Source organism: Arvicanthis niloticus, chromosome Y, assembly GCF_011762505.2.
Source record: "Arvicanthis niloticus isolate mArvNil1 chromosome Y, mArvNil1.pat.X, whole genome shotgun sequence".
In the NCBI taxonomy this organism is placed as follows: Eukaryota; Metazoa; Chordata; class Mammalia; order Rodentia; family Muridae; genus Arvicanthis; species Arvicanthis niloticus.
In genome coordinates this window covers 6,889,410-6,908,569 of record NC_133431.1, presented here as the reverse complement: position 1 = coordinate 6,908,569, position 19,160 = coordinate 6,889,410, and the positions used below count along the sequence as shown (strand labels likewise).

The window sequence follows — 19,160 nt, the reverse complement described above, 5'->3', positions numbered from 1 at the left end:
AAGAAGAGAAGGTGATCCATTCTCTCCACATCTATTCAAAACACTATCTAAAATTTTAATGTTAACTAGTCCAATATTGAAATTACAATTTAATGTTAACTAGACCTTTACTGCAATTTACAATTTAATACTAACTAGCCCTGCATGGCAATTTACAGTTTAATGTTAACTAGTTCTATATTCCAAGTCCTATATTGCAATTTACAATTTAATGTTAAATAAGTTAATAAATTGTAAATTTAAGGAGTAAGTAAAATTATCTTTATCTGCAGATGATACAATAGTAAGCACAAGTGAACTAAAACTTCCCAAAGGCAATTCCCAGAGCTGGTAAACACTTTCAGCAAAGTTTTTGGATACACGATTAACTAAGAAAGAAAAAGAAAAAACAGTGGCCTTTGTATGTACAAATGAGTTTACCAGTGTAAACAAAATAGAGAGACATTGTAAAGTTTGAACTGATGGTTGACGCTTGTCAATTTTTTGTTCTACAAAATGAATAACCTTGAGTAACTCAATGTGTGCAGGGTAAGATCCTACAAATTATTTGTAGTCACAGATTACTTTTGATAATATTGAAGGTACTCAAAGACTATTGTAATATACAAAGTCTTTAGTAGAGTGATTATTACTAAAGGGTTTAGTCTTTTATAAACATATAAGAAAGTACAAGACTTTAACACATTGACTTTGTTTATTGGGTTTCTCTGCATTGTGACTTTTTCTCACAGTTTTTAAGACAACTGCCACATGCAAAAGCTTTACCACATTTCTTATTCTTAGCGTTTCTATCCAGGATGTGTTCTTCTATGTTCATAGATGACTGTGTTGTGAAAATGTTTTATCTCATTGATTACATTTGTAAGATATGTCTTCAATATGTGCTCTACTATGTATTCAAATATGTCTATAATATACAAATGTTGGGAAGAAGCAAAAGAAACTTGCCCTAAGGACTGCCTTTTTGTTACCAACCTCCATTTAATCATAAATTCAAACTAAGTTTTAGGTCATCTGGGACCTGTGTACTTAACAATATCTGACCAGCTTTCATCACTCATGTTTTCTTACCTAAAACATAACAACTGTTCCTAACCATGATTTCTGTTATTCATGTTTTATTCCTCAAAATATAATGCATGTTCCTAACCACAAAAGAACAAATGGCTGTGATAGTGTAGACCATACAACCTACATTCTGTATCATTTGACATAGAGTAAAACAACAACAACAAAAAAACGTGATTGGGAGAAAAATGTAACTGTAACTTGGCACAGGACTTTGTGGTTTTGACTTTTGGAATCTATATAACTTTCTGGTTCATGGTGGGGCTGAGGCTGGGGTATTGGAGCTAAGCTTCTGATTATAATTTTGTGGCCCTGATTTATCAGTAGTGACTTGATTACACTAAATTCTTATCATTTTCCTTGTCCTGTGTTTGAGTTGTGTTGAATCTCAGTGGACCCCATGATGTAAAGGGTTTAGCACAGTATGTAACCACTGTCCAGTATGAATAGGTTCTTAATGATGAAGACTACAGAGGTGTGCAAAGGCTTCATTATAATAAACATATTAATAAGGTTTTTCTCTAGCACACAATCTTTCATAATAATGAAGACTAGAGAATTGTGCAAAGGCTTGACCATATTAAATACACTCACAGGGTTTATGTCTTAGTGTTTCCGTTGCTATGAAAAGAATTCATGAACAAGGCAACTCCTATAAAAGCAACAGTTTAATTGGGACTGGCTTACAGTTTCAGAGATTTAGTCCTTTTTCATCACAGCAGGAAGCATGGCAGGTATGGAAGAAAACATGATGCTGGTGAAGAAGCTGAGAATTCTGCATCTTGATCCAAAGGCAGCCAGGAAGAGACTGTCTGCCAGGGAGCTAGTAGGAGGGTCCATTCTGCACTGGGTGGAACTTCAAAGACCACACCCACAGTGATGCACTTCCTCCAAGAAGGCCACATCTCATAATAACTTCCTCACATGAGCCAAGTATATTTATACTACCACATTCCACTGCCTGGCCCCTATATGATTGTGTAAACACATGAGTGTATGGAGACCATATTTTAAAATAGCATAATACAAAATATGTGAGGTTCAAATTAAAAAGTTCGCATCATCTATAGAAGTCTCATAAATGTTAAAAGTTCAAAGTTCAAAGTCTCTTCTGAGATCATTCCAATCATGTAACTGTAATCCCGTATACTTTAAAAAAAATAGCACATCATATCCATTCAAATTCACAGGATATAGGTCACCATTCCTAATCACCATTGTGAGGAAATACTGGGCCAAAAGAAGACCAAAAGCTAGCAAGGAAATCTACAAACTCTGTATCTCCATGTCTGATGTCAAAGCGTTCTTCAGATCTCCAACTCCTTCCTGCTTTGCTCACTGCAGCACAATCTTTCTCTTTGGCTGATTTTCTTTCCTGAAAGGAGTTTTCCTGAGAAGGTATGCCACAGCTCTGGAATCTAAAACTCTTGGGGTCTCCAAAGTAACTTCAAAATTACAGCTTCTTGTTCCAGTATCTGGGATCCACAGATCATCTTCTGCGCTCCATTAAAGAAGCTGGGTCTCTCTCCAGCTCTTCCCTCTATACGACACTAGGTTCTACTTGACTCCACTCAACTGCTGCTGCTGTTATTTCTGCTCATCCCCCGGGACTGACATCTTCAATATGCTGGGTTCTTCTCTGACAAACAGTCTTCACAGCATTCCTCTCATGAACCCTTCATGGTGCCAACTTAGCTGCACTACATGACACATTGATGCCTTAGAACCAGTGCCACCTGGGTGAGTCTTACCCAGGACTGAGTCAAGCTACACGACAAGGGACAACCTTGGCTACCTCTGGAATACAGCTTCTTTCTCCTCTCAGAAAACACTTACCATAAGATGTCACCTCAGTGATGCTGGTTTCTTCTTTGTCACCACTAAATTTTTCACTATAGCCAACCAGCATCAATTGTCTCAGTCGTCCCTTCTCTTCTTGCCTCTAAAGTCAGAGCCACAAAAACAAAGCTGCTGAGTTCCTCTGCTTGTTTTTGCCAGAACATGGCCTCTTCTAGTACATCATCACCACCTTTCTATTTTTCAACAACATTACTTCCTAAGCTCGGCTGTCCTTGAACTTGCTCTGTAGATGAAACTTGAACTCAGATCTGCATGGCTTTGTCTCCTGAATGTTGGGAAATACATGTGTAACACTTTCCCCGTACCTAAGCTTTTCATCACCTAAAACTTGTTCTTTACCAGGATGACTTGAATCAGAGATCTGCTTGACTCTGATCTCCTGGGATTTAAGGCATGTACCACTATGCCTGGACCTAAGTATTTCCTTTTAGATTTTAAATTGAAAACCCAGTATAGTAATCACAATCTGTCCATTGTCAATTTGACACATAATTGTATCTTCTTATGTCCACATAAAAACTATAACCAGTTAATAATAATGCCTAACATTATACAGTTCTCATCCATACAACTTCACATCCATATGTTTAGGTGGATGGAATCTTGCCATAATATCACCATTTCTTTAATAACATTGTGGATCTTTGATCATAGGATTTAGCTTCATTCAACTTCCTGGTGAGGTTTTCTCTTTGAACCTAAGATTTTATATTTTTCTTTCCTAAGATTACTAAGTGTGATCAAAACAATCACCATGAGAGTAAACAGAGGCTAAAGGCTGTACTTGGCTTTCCTAAGACTTCCGTTGTGAATGCAATTAACAAAATAAACCTCTTTACCTTCAGATGGGAGCAAAAACAGCAACCTTCTTCAACAAAGCATTATAAAAACTATATACAAAGTTCAAACCACCCTTAGTACATATGTGTTCTACTAGCATGACCCATGAAGTTCCACTTAATGCAGGTACAAATCCAAAGTCTAAAAATACACATTGCTTCCAACAAAAGCATGGTCAGGTGTACCAATAAAAATACTTTAGTCTAGGGCAAAAGCATGGTCAGGCCTACCAATAAGAATACGTCAGCCTGGGGTACCAACTTCTGTCTCAGATAGAATTTCCATTGCTAAGAAGAGACACTGTGACCAAGGCAACTGTTTTAAAGGCAAATAGTTAATTGGGTGTGTCTTACACTTTCAAGTGTTTAGTTCATGACCAACATAGCAGGAAGAATGTCAGCATGCAGGCAGCCATGATGCTGGAGAAGAAGCTGAGAGTTCTGCATCTTCATGAGAAGGCATCCAGGAAGAGACTGTCATCCGGCAAAATAGTAGGAGGGTCTGTTTTGTACTGGCCGGAGCTCCAAAGACCACCACCATAGGAGTTCACTTTCTTCAAAGCAGTAATATCTACTCCCACAAGGCCAAACATACTAATATTGTCACTTCTTAGGGACAAGCATATTCAAAACACCACAGTTCATTACTACTATAAATTCTTTCATGCATTTAAATACAATTAGGACACGCAGATGCTTTACCACACTGATTACTTTCAGAAGGTTTCTCTCTAGTATGTGTTGACTTTTGTATTCAGAGAATACTGTGGCATGTAAAGAATTTTCCGACATGAGGACATTCACAAGATTTTTGTCCAATTTGTGGTCTTTTATGTCTTAGGAAACTACAGTGATAGACACGGGCTCCTCTATGTTTGTTACATTTGTAAGGTTTTCCTAAAGGGTGTTTTACTTGAAGTATTTGGAGAGTACATTGTCATGCAAAGACTTTACCTCATTCATGGCATTCATGCAGTTTCTCTATAGTATGTATTCTTTTATGTACCAGGAGATGCCTGTGACATGCAAGGGCTTAGCACCTTGATGACACTGAGTCACTCTCTTGAATGTGTTCTATTATGTAGTTGCAGATAAAAGTGAATTGTCAGTTTTTCCACAGTGATTATATTAATGAGGCTTCTCTCCAGTGTGATTTCTTTGTGTATGTGTAAAGAACTCTGACATGCAAAGGCTTTACCACATTATTAATATTCAAGCAGGTTTCTCTCTTGTATGTGATCTCTCCTGTCACTGCAGATGACTGTGACTTGCAAATGCTTTACAACACTGATTACATTCATGAGGCTTCTCTCCTGTTCCTGTTCTTTTAAAATAATGGAGATGCTAAAGTTGTGAAAAGTCTTTACCATGTTGATCACATTCATGAAGTTTCTTCTAATATGGGATATTTTATGTTTTCAAGATTAGTGGAACATGCAAAGGCTTTAGCACAATGATTACATTCATAGTTCTGTCCAATATGGATTCTTTTATGGTTTGGGGAAAAATCCTTATGAAAAGGCTTTTACCAAAATGATTACATTCATACGTTTCTTTCCAGTATGGGTTCTTTTATGGTTTTGGAGACAAAAACATTGTGAAAAGGCTTTTACTATATTAATTATATTCATAAAGTTTCTCTTCAGTATATGATCATTTATGTCTTTGGAACCATTTTACTTATAAATGGGTTTTTCCACATTGATTACATAACTAAAGTTTCTCTCTGGTATGGATTCTTTTATGATGTTGGAGATGACTTTGTTGTTTAAAGCCTTTACCACATTGATTACATTCATAAGGTTTCTCTCCAGTATGTGTTCTTTTATGTCTTTGGAGATGACTGTGATATGAAAAGGCTTTACCACATTGATTACATTCATGAGGTTTCTCTCCAGTATGTGTTCTTTTATGTCTTTGGAGATTACTTTGTTGTGTAAAGCCTTTACCACATTGATTACATTCATGAGGTTTCTCTCCAGTATGTGTTCTTTTATGTCTTTGGAGATTACTGTGACATGAAAAGGCTTTACCACATTGATTACATTCATGAGGTTTCTCTCCAGTATGTGTTCTTTCATGGATTTGGAAATGACTTTGTTGTGTAAAGGCTTTACCACATTGATTACATTCATAAGGTTTCTCTCCAGTATGTGTTCTTTTATGGATTTGGAGATGACTGTGACTTGAAAAGGCTTTACCACATTGTATACATTCATAAGGTTTCTCTCCAGTATGTGTTCTTTTATGTCTTTGGAGACAACTGTGAAATGCAAAGTTTTTACCACATTCATTACATTCATAAGGTTTCTCTCCAGTATGTGTTCTTTTATGTTTTTGGAGAGTACTGTGACATGAAAAGGCTTTACCACATTGATCACATTCATAAGGTTTCTCTCCAGTATGTGTCTGTTTATGGACTTGGAGATGACCGCTATGTGAAAAGACCTTACCACATTGATTACATTCATATGGTTTCTCTCCAGTGTGTGTTCTTTTATGATATTGGAGATGACTGTGATATGAAAAGGCTTTACCACATTGATTACATTCATATGGTTTTTCTCCAGTATAACTTCTTTCATGCCTGCAACAATAATGGGCACATGTGAAAGCTTTCCCACATTCATTAGCCTGATCAATCATTTTATCAATATGAATGAATTTTACAATTGGTCTAAAAATAAAGAACACTCAGATCTTAAGTTTTTATCACTTTGATGTTCACGGTTGTACTTGCTCACTGTGGGTTGCTTTACCTCTTTGAAAATACCTGTGACAGTAAGAGCATTTACTACATGGCTCACATTTATAACATCCTTTTTCTATATGAGATTTCTATATCAAGTACTTCACATTTCTGAAGATATGAGAGTATTAAAACACTGATTGCTTTCTTAGTTTTTCCTGTAGTGTGAATCACACCACAGCAGCACTGTGAGCCAGGACAAACAGAAGAATTTCCAAACTTCTAGTACCCATACAGATTTTCTGCAGTGTGACTTGGGGATGTTCCCAGTACTGTCAGAAAACCAATTAATTGCAAATGTCTATCATATTCAGAAAGTCTACCAAAGGCAGAATACATTGTATCTTCTCATTTTTTCTGGAGCAGAAAGAAGTATGGTCACAAGGTTTTATCCATTATGTCAATTGATATACCCATTAAAAGAAGAACTAGTGAAAAGTTTCCATATAGAATTCATACAATTTGACATTTTGTTCTTTGTAGACATGTGGTATATGGATTAAGGTTTCTTCACAACTTTCTTCACTCTCACTAACTGACAACTCAATAAACCTAAAAATGTCAGTACAAGAATATGAGTATCACCAAATTTAATATGGACTATTTGCTTATTGGATGGCTGTGGATATATATTTATCACTATTCAATGTGGAACATGTAAGTATTATGAGACTACTCTGATTGGTAGTTCCACAGCATAGCTCTAATGGAGCTACAAATCAATTAAAGGTATCACTTAAGGCATTGTTTCCATGTCTTCTTCCTTACAGGAATGCCTTACAAACATGAATCAGATAATTGACATTGAGGAACATGGCTGTATGAGAATATTATAATCATAGCTATACTTAAAGGACTGATTTTTTACACAATTGCTTTTCTTTAGAGCTTCCAGAACACATTAAAATTTCCTCACATGCATATTTGTATCAGCTTGCAAATGAAAACTACCTTTCACTCCTTCTAGAACTTTGACGTTGTTCTTCAATATGATGATCTTCCCAACTGTAACCTAAAATACAGTACCAGAACATGAATGATACAGCATTGGAAATTAGGTAAAACTCAAGTTACTGTGAATTTTGACAGCACTGAACCTGATTTATTCAGCTCAATCTTCCTTGTTCTCAATTGAAATAACAGAGGCTTATCAATAACCAAGAATCACTTGTTCCATTATTTTGAAAAGCAAAACAAAATTCACAGTGTTACCTATAGCAGTGAGGTTCCAGTAGGTCTCCAGCACCACATCTTTGTAGAGATTCTTCTGGGAAGAATCCAGCAAATTCCACTCTTCTGCAGTGAAGTTCACATGCACATCATCATAAGTCACTGCATCCTAAAATATCACACATGTGTACAACAGAATGCATGATTGTGACATCACTGTAAATAAATGGATACTTTCTAAACAACATAATAATATAATTCTGGTGCTTTCTCCACTTATTTCCTGAAACAGAATGATAATATAATCATTCTGTCATTTTAGAAAGAAATTGAATTATAAGTTTCACCTGTGTTACTTCTGATCCCTTTGAATAGGATAAAGCCTTGCAACACAAATGGCAATTGAGAGGGATATGCAGGGGAAAACAGATCAACTGTACTGAGCACACATCTGAAAAGCTGTATGAACAATTACTAACTACAAAAATGATGGGCAAGCTGCGAGTATTTGCTCATGTCTTTAATTACAGAGATACATGCAGGTGTATGTCATTGAGCTGGATGCCTGCGTGGTCTGTGTGATGTGTTGCAGAACAGCAAAAGTTACATATTACATATTAAGACCCTCAGTCCCCTGTAAAAATCAACCAAGGAAACAAAAATGATAGAGAGAACTCACAGTTCTTTACTGAGTTTTATACAAAGAATTATACGTTCACTGTAGTTCTGTATTCATCTTGCAAGAACATGAAGTGAACCAGTTTAAACAACAACACTAATAAATTTTATTAAAAGGGAATGAATGTTTAAACAGTTGAAAATGGACAGATGAAAATATTAGTAATTTATATGCTGATCAGAAATAAGGAACAAGGGCAGGAAAGATAGCTCAGGAGTGGAAAGCTCCTGCTGGTCTTCCACATAATGGTGGTCAATTTCTAGTATTTACATGGGGATCAACAACTGCCCATTTCTTCAAAGATCAATAGGACTGAGGCCATCTTCTGACAACAGTAAAGATGAGGCACACATGATATTCATATTCATGCACACAGGCACAATACTTTTATTTATTCCAAAATTTTCAGAACAAACACAAGAGTAAGGCAGAACAACATACACCTGGAATCCAATGATCCAATGACTCTGCAGCCTCAGGCAGCATTGATATCATTAACATATGTCATCCAGGGAAATATAACCTATATATATTTGGCTAAATTTTTAAATTAAAGATGTGAATGAAGAGGTGCACAGAAGCATGTGCTTATTTTACAAAAACATGTCAGGTGGCTTCTGTGGTTTCTGTATCTACTATCAGCACAGTAAGGGCTTCACAGAAAAATTTGGTCTTGAAAACAATAAACAAAGGATATAAAGTTAAAAATATAAAACCACCAGGCTCTCAAAATAGCTTAGCATCGAATAGCAAATGTTTATACTGTATCTTATATGATTTAGGGACTGAGACCAAATGGGGAATGTATGGGAGCATGAGAAGAAAGCTGAAGAATCAGTTTCAAGTACAACACAGTAGACACATAGAATAAAATATGTCCTGTCTAAAAGAAATGCAGGGGTAAAGCTGGAGCAGCGAATGAGGGAATTGTTAATGAAAACTTGCCCAGCTGGAGACCCTCCTTATGAAGGAGCACTTATCCATGACATTATTAGGGATACTCTGTGATGCTCCCACATAGGAACCTTGCATAATTTTCCATTAAGAGGCTCCACCCATCAGCTGACTGAAATAGATGAGAAGAAAAACAGTCAAACATTGAATGGTCCTTGGGGACTGTTATGGAAGAGTTGGGATTGATGGCCCTGAAGAGGATAGAAACTTCTCCATTGGAAGACCAACAGACTCAACTAACTCGGACCCTTGGCGACACTCAGAGACTGACCCACAAACCAACAGCACACACAGTCTAGACTAAGGCCCTGGAACATATGTAGCAGATGTGTAGCTCAGTCTTCATGATGATCCTCCAACAAGTGTAGCAGGAGCTTTCCCGAAAGCTGCTGTCTATCTTTGGAATCTGCTCCCTGAACTGGGCTGCCATGTTTGGCTTCAATGGAAAGGATGAACTTAACCCAGCAGAGACTCGAAGCACCATGGTGTGGAGATACCCAGGGGTCCACACCTTCTCAAATGAGAAACAAAGGATATTGGAGGGAGGGACTCTGTGAGGGCTGGGGAACTAGAGTAGGGACTTCACAAAGCTCATAGCCATCTTATTCATAACAGCTTGAAACTGGGAGATTACAGATGTCCATCAAGCAAAATATGGATATAAAAATGTAGTTTATTTACAAAATGAAACATTATTTAGCTACTAAATACAAGTACATCATGAATTTTGCAGGCAAATGGATACAGCTATAAACTATCATCCTGAGTGACGTAACCCAGAACTAAAAGCACACGCATGTATGTACTCACTTATAAGTGAATCATAATAATCATAAAATACAGGAAACCCACACTACACTCCATAGACCCAAAGCAACTGAACAAGATGGAAGGCCCAAGTGAGCACGGTTGAATCCCACTCAGAAGTGGGAATAAAACAGTCATAGGAGAATCACGGCCCCTTCTATTACATCATCACCAGCTTTCTATTTTTCAACAACTTCACTGCCTAAGGACGGCTGTCCTGGATCTTACCCAGTTGATGAACCTTGAACTCAGAGATCTGCATGGCTCTGTCTCCTGAATGCTGGGTAATACATGTGTAATACTTTGCCTGTATCTAAGCTTTTCTTTACCTAAAACTTGCTCTGTACCAGGAAGACTTGAATCAGAGATCTGCTTGGCACTCATCTCCTGGGATTTAAGGCATGTACCTCCATGTTTGTACTTAAGTACTTTACTTTAGATCTTAAAATGAAAGCCCAGAATAGTTATTACAGTCCATTGATGGTCAGTTTCACACATACTGGTGACCCTTGTGTCCTCATGAAAATGATGATCAGGTGACAATTAAAAGATATAAAAATTTATAAAGGGTATGGAAAGTTTGTATGACCCCCCCCCCCCCAGAGCTAAGCCAAGAATGTAGGCCAGCCGGTTCACTAGCTCCAGGTTCCAGGAACTGGCTGACCATAAAGAAAGCAGAACTAAAACTACAGGTCAGCTGGGTCGTTCCAGGAAATGGCTGACCACAAAGTAGATGGTTGAGTAAGATTGAATTCCTGAGAAAAACATGTACAAGATGTTTCCCACATGACCGACTGAATGATGGGCTGGGACTGTCCACTATTTTTATGATATCCTTCCTTGGTTTCCCCCTAACCCCTCTGGTTTGTGGTTTTTTTCCATTAAATACACTTCGCTCCCCCTGGCCTCCAGGTCGACACTCCTTGCTCTGAGTCTGGACCTCAGCTGGATGATTCCTGAAATAAAGCCTCTTGCTGTCTTGCCAGTTATTGGAGACTAGAGTGAGGGTCTCCCCTCCTGGGGGTCTTTCAATAACAACGCCCAAGGTGATACAGTTCTCCTTCCTACAAGTCTGGGGGCATGTTCATAGGTCTCCCAGCCACAGTACCTGGAAGCAGCTCCGGTCATGCTCCTGCCTCAGATTCACAGGCACCGCCACCCACTCATGGGCAGCCCAGGACCTCCGCTTCCACCCACCGGCCATGGTACTGGAAGCTCCAGTCATCTCCCCGGTCTTTGTCGGGCGATAGGATTGCCTTGCACGGTCTGTGACATCAGAAGGAACCCGCTGATGCCACCGGGACCAAGGTGATCCTCCCTGACTGAGGCAGTGGCAGCCGCGGCATGGTAGTGCAGTCACTCTGTCCCTCAGTGAAGTCAATCACATCTGGCGGGGATTTCCAAACATCATGCCTGTGCGCCGGACCAGAGGCTTCATGGGAAATGTAGTCTTCGGCCGGCCACCATCTTGCTTTTCCTCACGGCATCATGGGATATGTAGTTTGAAGACCAGCCGCCATCTTGAATTACGTTTACTGCACATAAGCAGTTAGTTTTCTGACCACAATCTTGGCACAAGTCCTTATGGGAAATGTAGTCTCAGGCTGCTATCTCTGTGTAGCCCTGGCAGTCCAGGAACTCACTCTCTAGACCAGGCTGTCCTTGAACTCAGAAATCTGCCTGCCTTTGCCTCTCAAGTGCTGGGATTAAAGGTGTGTGCCATCAATTATTGATCATTATTTGCCATTGATTAGTATTGATTACTGATTAGCACTGGCTGCCGATTATTGATTATCATGATTATTGATCACTTTTGGTTATTGACTAGTATTGATAATTGGCCATTGATTAGTATTGATTATTGATTAACATGATTATTGATCATTGTTCCATCACCATCATCCCCTGCCTCTGCCTCCGAGTGCTGGGATTAAAAGCATGTGCCACCACTGCCCAGCTATACCTGTCTTCTTAATGTATTCTATAAAAGACAAAAGGGTTTGAACACATGTGCTGCAGAGTCAGAGAAACCACCCATGTTTCTACAAAAAAGGCAACTTGTCCAAATGTTTTGGGCAGAATCAGCCATGATAGTGACATTACTCAGAGGTCACCTCCTGATCTAACTCGTGAGGAGCATCACCAGGGACCTCACAGGTGGTCACATCTGGCTGATGCTTCCCATGCAGCCCTAGAGAGGACCCAGCACCCCAGTTCCCACTGCTCAGCCGCCTGCCCTTACCTATTGTGGGCAGTGATCCTGTGCTCATCATGACTTGATTTTAGAGCTTCCCTGAGGTCTCCACCCAGCACCTGACAACAGAGCTCAGAGCAAGGCACAGATGACCATTCAACCCTGCACAGCCACCTGAAACTCTCAGAATGTCACCCGGAAGAACCCGCCTCCTTGTCTGATTGACAGGTCTGCCTGGAAACCTTGATAGGCCAGTGAGTGTTACCACTCCTCAAGGTTAAAGTGTGCTTCTGGGCCAGGGTCAGACCTTTTCCAGACCTCAGGAGTGGTTTGCACTCCATTAGCATTTGTTTCTGTCTACAAAGAGAAATTTCACCCCACCCAGCCCTGGAAAGAACCCACCATTCCAGCTCTGGCTGTTCAGCCTCCTGCTCCTCCCCTCTGAGAGCAATGATCCTACACCTACCAGGACCTGAATTCAGACCTTGCCTGAGCTTTCCTCACAGCACTTGCCTTCTTCTTCCTGTAATCAAGGTGAACAGCTTCCATAGCCCAGTACTCAGTGTGCAGTGGGGGTATCAATCTGACCCACAAGAGGAAGGATACCCTGGCTATTTCTTAGCATTCTGTCTAAACTCCACCCAGTTACGTGGCAACAGCCAGGTGTGGTCCTCCCCATGGTTACCTGGCAACAGCTGGGTAGGCCTGACCCTCTGTAAAGGTGGCTGCTTGCCCTTTTCTCTCTCTTTTGATCTCTTGCTTTCTTGCTCTCTTTTTCTCTTGCCCACTTGGGCTCTTCTTTCCCCCTCCCACATGCTCATGACCGGCCTCTACTTCTCTACTCTCTGCCTCTCTCTGCTTTTCTCTGCCTCTACTACCCTCATAACTCTCCTCCCCATGTCCTGAATAAACTATATTCTTTTTTGGGGTTTTTTTTTTTTGAGACAGGGTTTCTCTGTGTAGCCCTGGCTGTCCTGGAACTCACTCTGTAGACCAGGCTGGCCTCAAACTCAAAAATCCACCTGCCTCTGCCTCCCAAGTGCTGGGATTAAAGGCGTGCGCCACCACCGCCCAGCAATAAACTATATTCTATACTATACTGTCTTGTGGTGGGTTGCTCCTAAGGAAGAGCTGTCTCAGCATGAGGCATTGCACCCCCCTCCCAGGAAGAAATATCTCAGGAGGAGGCATAAGCCTGCTGAGACATCCCCTTCCTCCATACCTCCCCACACACCTATAGAACCTATTCCATCTGTCTTTAAAGTGAGGTAGTGAAAGACCCCCCAAAGGCAGATCCCCACTCAAGTCTCAGGATGGTGCACACCCAAGGACTCACGAGAGACCAGCTTGATGTAAACACATGAGGCAGTTTAATATCAGAGCTCTGGGTAAGCACATATCTTACTCAGGAGAAAGTGGAGCTGACCCCAAGGCTCAAAGGATTAGGGATTTTATAGGCAATGGATGGGGGAAGTGGTAGATTTTCATGTAGGTACACATGATTGGTTGCTTTATATTTTTGAACATCAGCAGGCTGTGCATGCCAAGTGGGCCCAAAAGGGGGAAGGGTGGAAGAACACCAGATGGCCCATTACTCATTTGGACATATCTCTGTTCTTTTAAAAATGTCCTCGCATGCTTTTTATCTTTCATGCCCAGCCAGTTTCTTGGAGGATTCAACAGGCCTTTGTCTTATAAATCCACATCCTCTGTAACTAATTAACTGGGCCCAAAACTGCTGACAGGCATTTTTAACTATTTAGGTTAGGGAAAAGGAATCGCAGGGCCCTGCTATTGTTATTTGTTAGGGCCTATTTCAAAATTTTTTTTCAGTAGGTATGGGGAGGAGGATACCTGGCTGTCACCAGATAACTGAAGGTAGAGTTTTAGACAGAATGCTAACACCATTAATATTAAAGAGGGATTTTAGAAAACAAATATCATGGTGGGCTTGGGGAAACTACAGCTCACTTTCACCAGATGATAGTATCAATCAACCCTGGAGAAAATCCAGAATCATAAGGGAAACATAGTTGAGCATGAAAGGGTTAAAAAAATTTCAATTACATACAGGCTCTTAGAGAATAGCCAATACAAAGTGTTCCCCATGAATGGGCTGGTACTTTCCACAGGTGTTCTCCAATAGCCCTCCTTTACTCCCCTTGGGTTGGAGTTTCCCCACTGAGTTGTTGTTTTTGGCTTTAAATTCTCTCTGTCTCCAAAGCCCTGGGGGTCAGACCCCACTGCCCCTGTGTGGGTCATGGGTCTTGACCTCAGTATACTGATTAAAATATACCTCTGCCGATTACATCAAGTTCGGTGTCTTGTGAGTTAACTGGTGGCCACGAATTCCCGGGGCTTGGGTAAGGTTCTCCCTTTGTTTGGGCCTTACAAGCACTATTGTTAGCAAGCACATCTTCATCAATGGCAAAGTGAAGAAAAAACATAGTTGGATTACTATAGGATCTGTAGATAAACATATCTCAAATCATAGAGAGAATGAATCTTTGTATACAGAAAGGCTATTTAATAGAATGTCCCAATAAAGGCTGTTAGACAAGATAAATTAGAGAAACAAGGACTGGTTCTTTTCATGTTGTAGGATATTACAGCTGATAATCAGTGTATACCAGGATTCTAAAGAGATTTACTAATGCCAGTTTTAAAACAGAAAGAAACAAATTACTTTGTTTTGTAAAAATGTAGGGCAAGTACAAAAAACAAAATCACTGCCCTGTCCAATGTCCTTTATATATGTAGGTTGTCAAAGAATTTGTAGCCCAGATTAAAGGTGAATCTGAACATCTCAAAAGATCAAGATTAATAAAGGCTTTCTCCTGTCAAAAGTTGTAATTGAAAAATATGCCCCACAGCAAGCAGGGTTTGAGTTAGGGTTAGGGGATGACACAGTCATAGTTAGGATTAGGATAAGGGTTTTTAGAATTAGGTTTTGGAGGTTAGGAAATTAAGAGGTGAGGGTTAGGATAGGGTTAGGCTCAGGGTTAAGGTTAAGGTGGCCACCATTATTCTTGATGGTCCCGCTGAATCAATATTATCTCTATTACACAAAGAAGAAATATCAGGCCTACAAGATATTCATTTTATATATTAATGGTTTGTTTTATTCTTATTCTGATAGCTTCTCTCTTACTTATAGAAAGGCTTCTCAAAATAACCTAAAAGTTTTTTCCAGCCATTTGCCTCCAAAACTAGCATACTAACAAAAAATGCAAAGACTTTGATATTCACAGAACACTACAGATAATCAAAGGATAAGTTGCTAAGAGCCAGACTGACTGTTGCCAGCAAAGAACATTTATGCTACCCTACACTGGGTCTCACCATCAGCTATTTCTGCAGTTAATTTTCCTCTGAGATAAAATGCCCTCAGTACTATTCTGCTCTAGACATGTCTGGTTTATTTTCTTCCCATCCTAAAAATATGGTTACTAAAGATTTTTTTTGTTTCTCATGACAGTTTCTCTGTGTAGTCCTGGCTGTCCTGGAACTCACTCTGTAGACCAGGCTGGCCTCGAATTCAGAAATCCGCATGCCTCTGCCTCACAAGTGCTGGGATTAAAGGCGTGCACCACCACCACCCTGCTACATATTTTAAATTTTATGGAGGCATAAACATGTTAATAATTTAAAAGATATTTATATTTAGCAAAACCTCTTTAAAAACAAATAAATATACAAAGATAGGAAGATGCAGCAATGGGCTTAACTTCTAAATTAAACCACAAACATTTTCATATCTTTGGCTCTGTTGAATTAAAATAATCACAGCAGGGCTTTTTAAATATTGCTAAACCCCTGAGGGGCAGAGAGAGAGAGAGAGAGAGAGAGAGAGAGAGAGAGAGAGAGAGAGAGAGAGAGAGAGAGAGAGAGAGAGAGAGAGAGAGAGAACGAACACATGTTTGGCCAGTATTTGTACAATATGGAAGTGGAATAACTATTTAGGTAATGTGAATTTGCCTCCTGACATACTAAGTAAAATATTTTTGATGTGACCAATCATTTCTTTCAGTGCTTTATTCTTGTGAAGATCTCTAGAAAGAATCTGATTTCTGAGCGTGACAATGAACCAACAAGTCAGTATGTGGGACAAGAAATTGTATGGGTGTCCAGACTGGTGCTGTAAAATCAAGGATTCAAAGAATCTCCTGTCACCTGATCTTCATGTGAGTAGGGGTTCCAGGTCTTGGCCTACAGAAGCTAAGATATCTGGTTTCCCATTACTCACTTAATCTTGAATTTCTCTATCTGAGGTCCTCATATAATTGTATTATTTGTGTTACAATTGTGATACTTTTGCTACTGAGTTTTTTCCAATAGATGTAACAGTCCAGCATTAAAGCATCACCTGAACAAAAGGTTAAGGGAAGGTGGTCATTTTGAATTTGTATCTGAACTGAGATGGTTGTGAGGCCCAAACTGCTCTAAAAGTATTCAGTGCTTGTCTAGTATATTAGTCAAAGTTCTATAGACTACCAAACTAATAGAATAAAATTCGCTTTATTAAATGGTATTGTTTAGAATGACTTAGGGCTGTGATGGTCTGGCTAATTCAACAATAACTAGCTATAAAGGCCAAGTGCAAGGATCCAGTAGTTGCTCAGTCCACAAGGATTGATGTCTCAGCTTAAGTTTAGAATAAGGTGGAATTCCAAATAGGGTGGCCCTAATGTCAGTGAAGGAATGGACTTGCCATCGATGTGAGAGCAAGCAGCTAAAGAGCAAACACCTTCTGTTGTAGTAATTATTTTAAAAAAGTGTCCACTGGTTAAGCCAACTGGCTAAGCTGCAGCATCTCAGTCTAGCTCAGTCGCCATGTTACATGGCCAGCTAAAAACAGTCAGCCAGAAACACCAGCCCTGCCACCCATGAGATACCAGTTTGGGAGGTGGCTCTACATTCTTCCACTCTGTCTCCACAAGGCATGGCATTGCCCAGACCATCCCATCAACCAGGCAGGCTCCATAAAGATGAGACTATAATGCTTAGAATATCCAAAGGCTTATATATTTGGTAATTATCAACAACAAGATGCCCTTATGATCAAAGGTGTAACCCAATACCCAACCTAGATATACCAACTACCTTTAGTGCTACAGACAAGGGAACATCAGCCTCCATATCTCCCTCCCTCATTCTCTGTCTCACCCTTAACTCCTCCTCTTCCTTCTCCTCCTCCTCCCTTTACTCCTCCTCTTCCTCTCCTTACTCCTCCCACGTTAGCTTCTCCCACAACCTTCTCCTCCCATGCCATTATATAGACTTGCAGTACAAGTCATGGATCAGATAAGATCTGGGGCTTTGCAGCTCAAACATCTGGATTAAAGCTGTGTCTTTCACTATCAAGACTCAGATTAAAGTCACTTTTGGGATTTTATTTAATTCCAGATGTAATAGAGTTAACAATCAAGAAAGCAGTCTCAACTCTACCCCTTAACAACTTCACACAATCATATCTTCTTATGTCTTGGTTATTTCCAAATGAAAAAAAAAAACATGTCATAATAATGTTTAAATGTTAAAATTTCAGCAAAAAGAAAAACCATTATATATTGGACCAGGTAATAATTATGCATAAAATGATTGAACTACTCCTTGTACAGACACATAAAAGATTATAACACATCGTGGGAACATTTTTCAGTGTAGCAACTTTAAGTGTGATAACCATTGATATTCTCTTAATTTCCTGAAATTGAGAAAAGAAATCACAACTGTCTGTAGAAATACAGCATTAACAAAATATGACAGGAACACTCACATCACTTATAATCCTCATTTCTGCAATTAGTCATGTGGCCTTTGTTTATATTTATAATGACCTTCCCCGACTACCCATGCTGCATTTTCCCCAACCTTGGTAATAACCTCAGTGGATCTGGAACTTTTCCTGGAGGAGTGATTCATACCTTCGTTTTTGATGGGTCTGTGCCCTTTGTCATCCTGTCTGGGTAAGGCTGTTATAGGTTCCCATTGCTTTTAATTACAAGACATTGAATCATCAAGAGATACCATAAAACACTAGTTCTCAAGGTGTGGGTCACACTCCCTGTGGGAATCTAAGAACCTTTTCTCAAGTGTTGCCTGTGACCAACTGCAAATCAAATATTCACATTACAGTTCATCACAGTTACAACATTACAATTAGGAAGCAGCAACATAATTCATTTTATGCTTTGTGTGTCTCCATAATATGAGGAACTGTATTCAAGTGTCCCAGCATCAGGAAGGTTGAGAACCACCACAGGAGATTCTGCAGTCTAGACATCAGCCTTTGTAACTCCATTTGGAGAAGCAATTTCACTTCCCCATGGTGATTAGTCAGCCTTTCTAACACTGTTATTGCTTTCTTATCTTGTTGGGTTAAGGGCCTCAGATGCCCCAATTGACCACTGGGAAGACTGAAGGTTTGCTGTAGTTCCTGGAAGGAGACTCACCTCTCTATAACTAATACTTGCAGGCCAACAGAACTTAAGATCAGAGGAATAGGAAGCAATTTTTTCCTACTGGGCCACTAAGGGTGGTAGCTTTGGTGTGGGTTTTCTTTATTCTTAGGGGGTTGTTAGCCACCAAACAGTGAGGACAAATGGAACAGCCATAGCAATCTGGCTTGAGATGGCTGTGAGTATTATAAAATTAACTCCGGAGACCAGCACAGTGAGTCAAATCTACTTTATTGTTCCAGAAATAAGATGTATGAGGGCTTTTATGGCTACAGGTGGAGAGGATTAATTGGTCATAATAGTATACATAATTATCATGTGGGCAGGGAAGCCAGAATGGAACTTGTGTGCTGAGTTTAAGTAGCTCCACACAGGGACA

The 19,160-nt window shown here is 39.7% G+C and overlaps 1 protein-coding gene across 1 annotated transcript in view; it reads right to left on the bottom strand.

Moving 5' to 3' along the window:
• Nucleotides 1-1,718: 1,718 nt before the first annotated feature.
• Nucleotides 1,719-19,160, bottom strand: part of LOC143437275 (uncharacterized) — a 33,906-nt gene continuing 16,464 nt past the window's right edge. The window contains exons 3-5 of the mRNA XM_076922094.1: nt 7,729-7,855; nt 7,468-7,528; nt 1,719-6,354 (exon numbers count right to left, since the gene is read on the bottom strand). Coding sequence (XP_076778209.1) covers nt 5,481-6,354; nt 7,468-7,528; nt 7,729-7,855 — 1,062 coding nt within the window. The 3' untranslated portion in view covers nt 1,719-5,480. The remainder of the gene's footprint in view (nt 6,355-7,467; nt 7,529-7,728; nt 7,856-19,160) is intronic.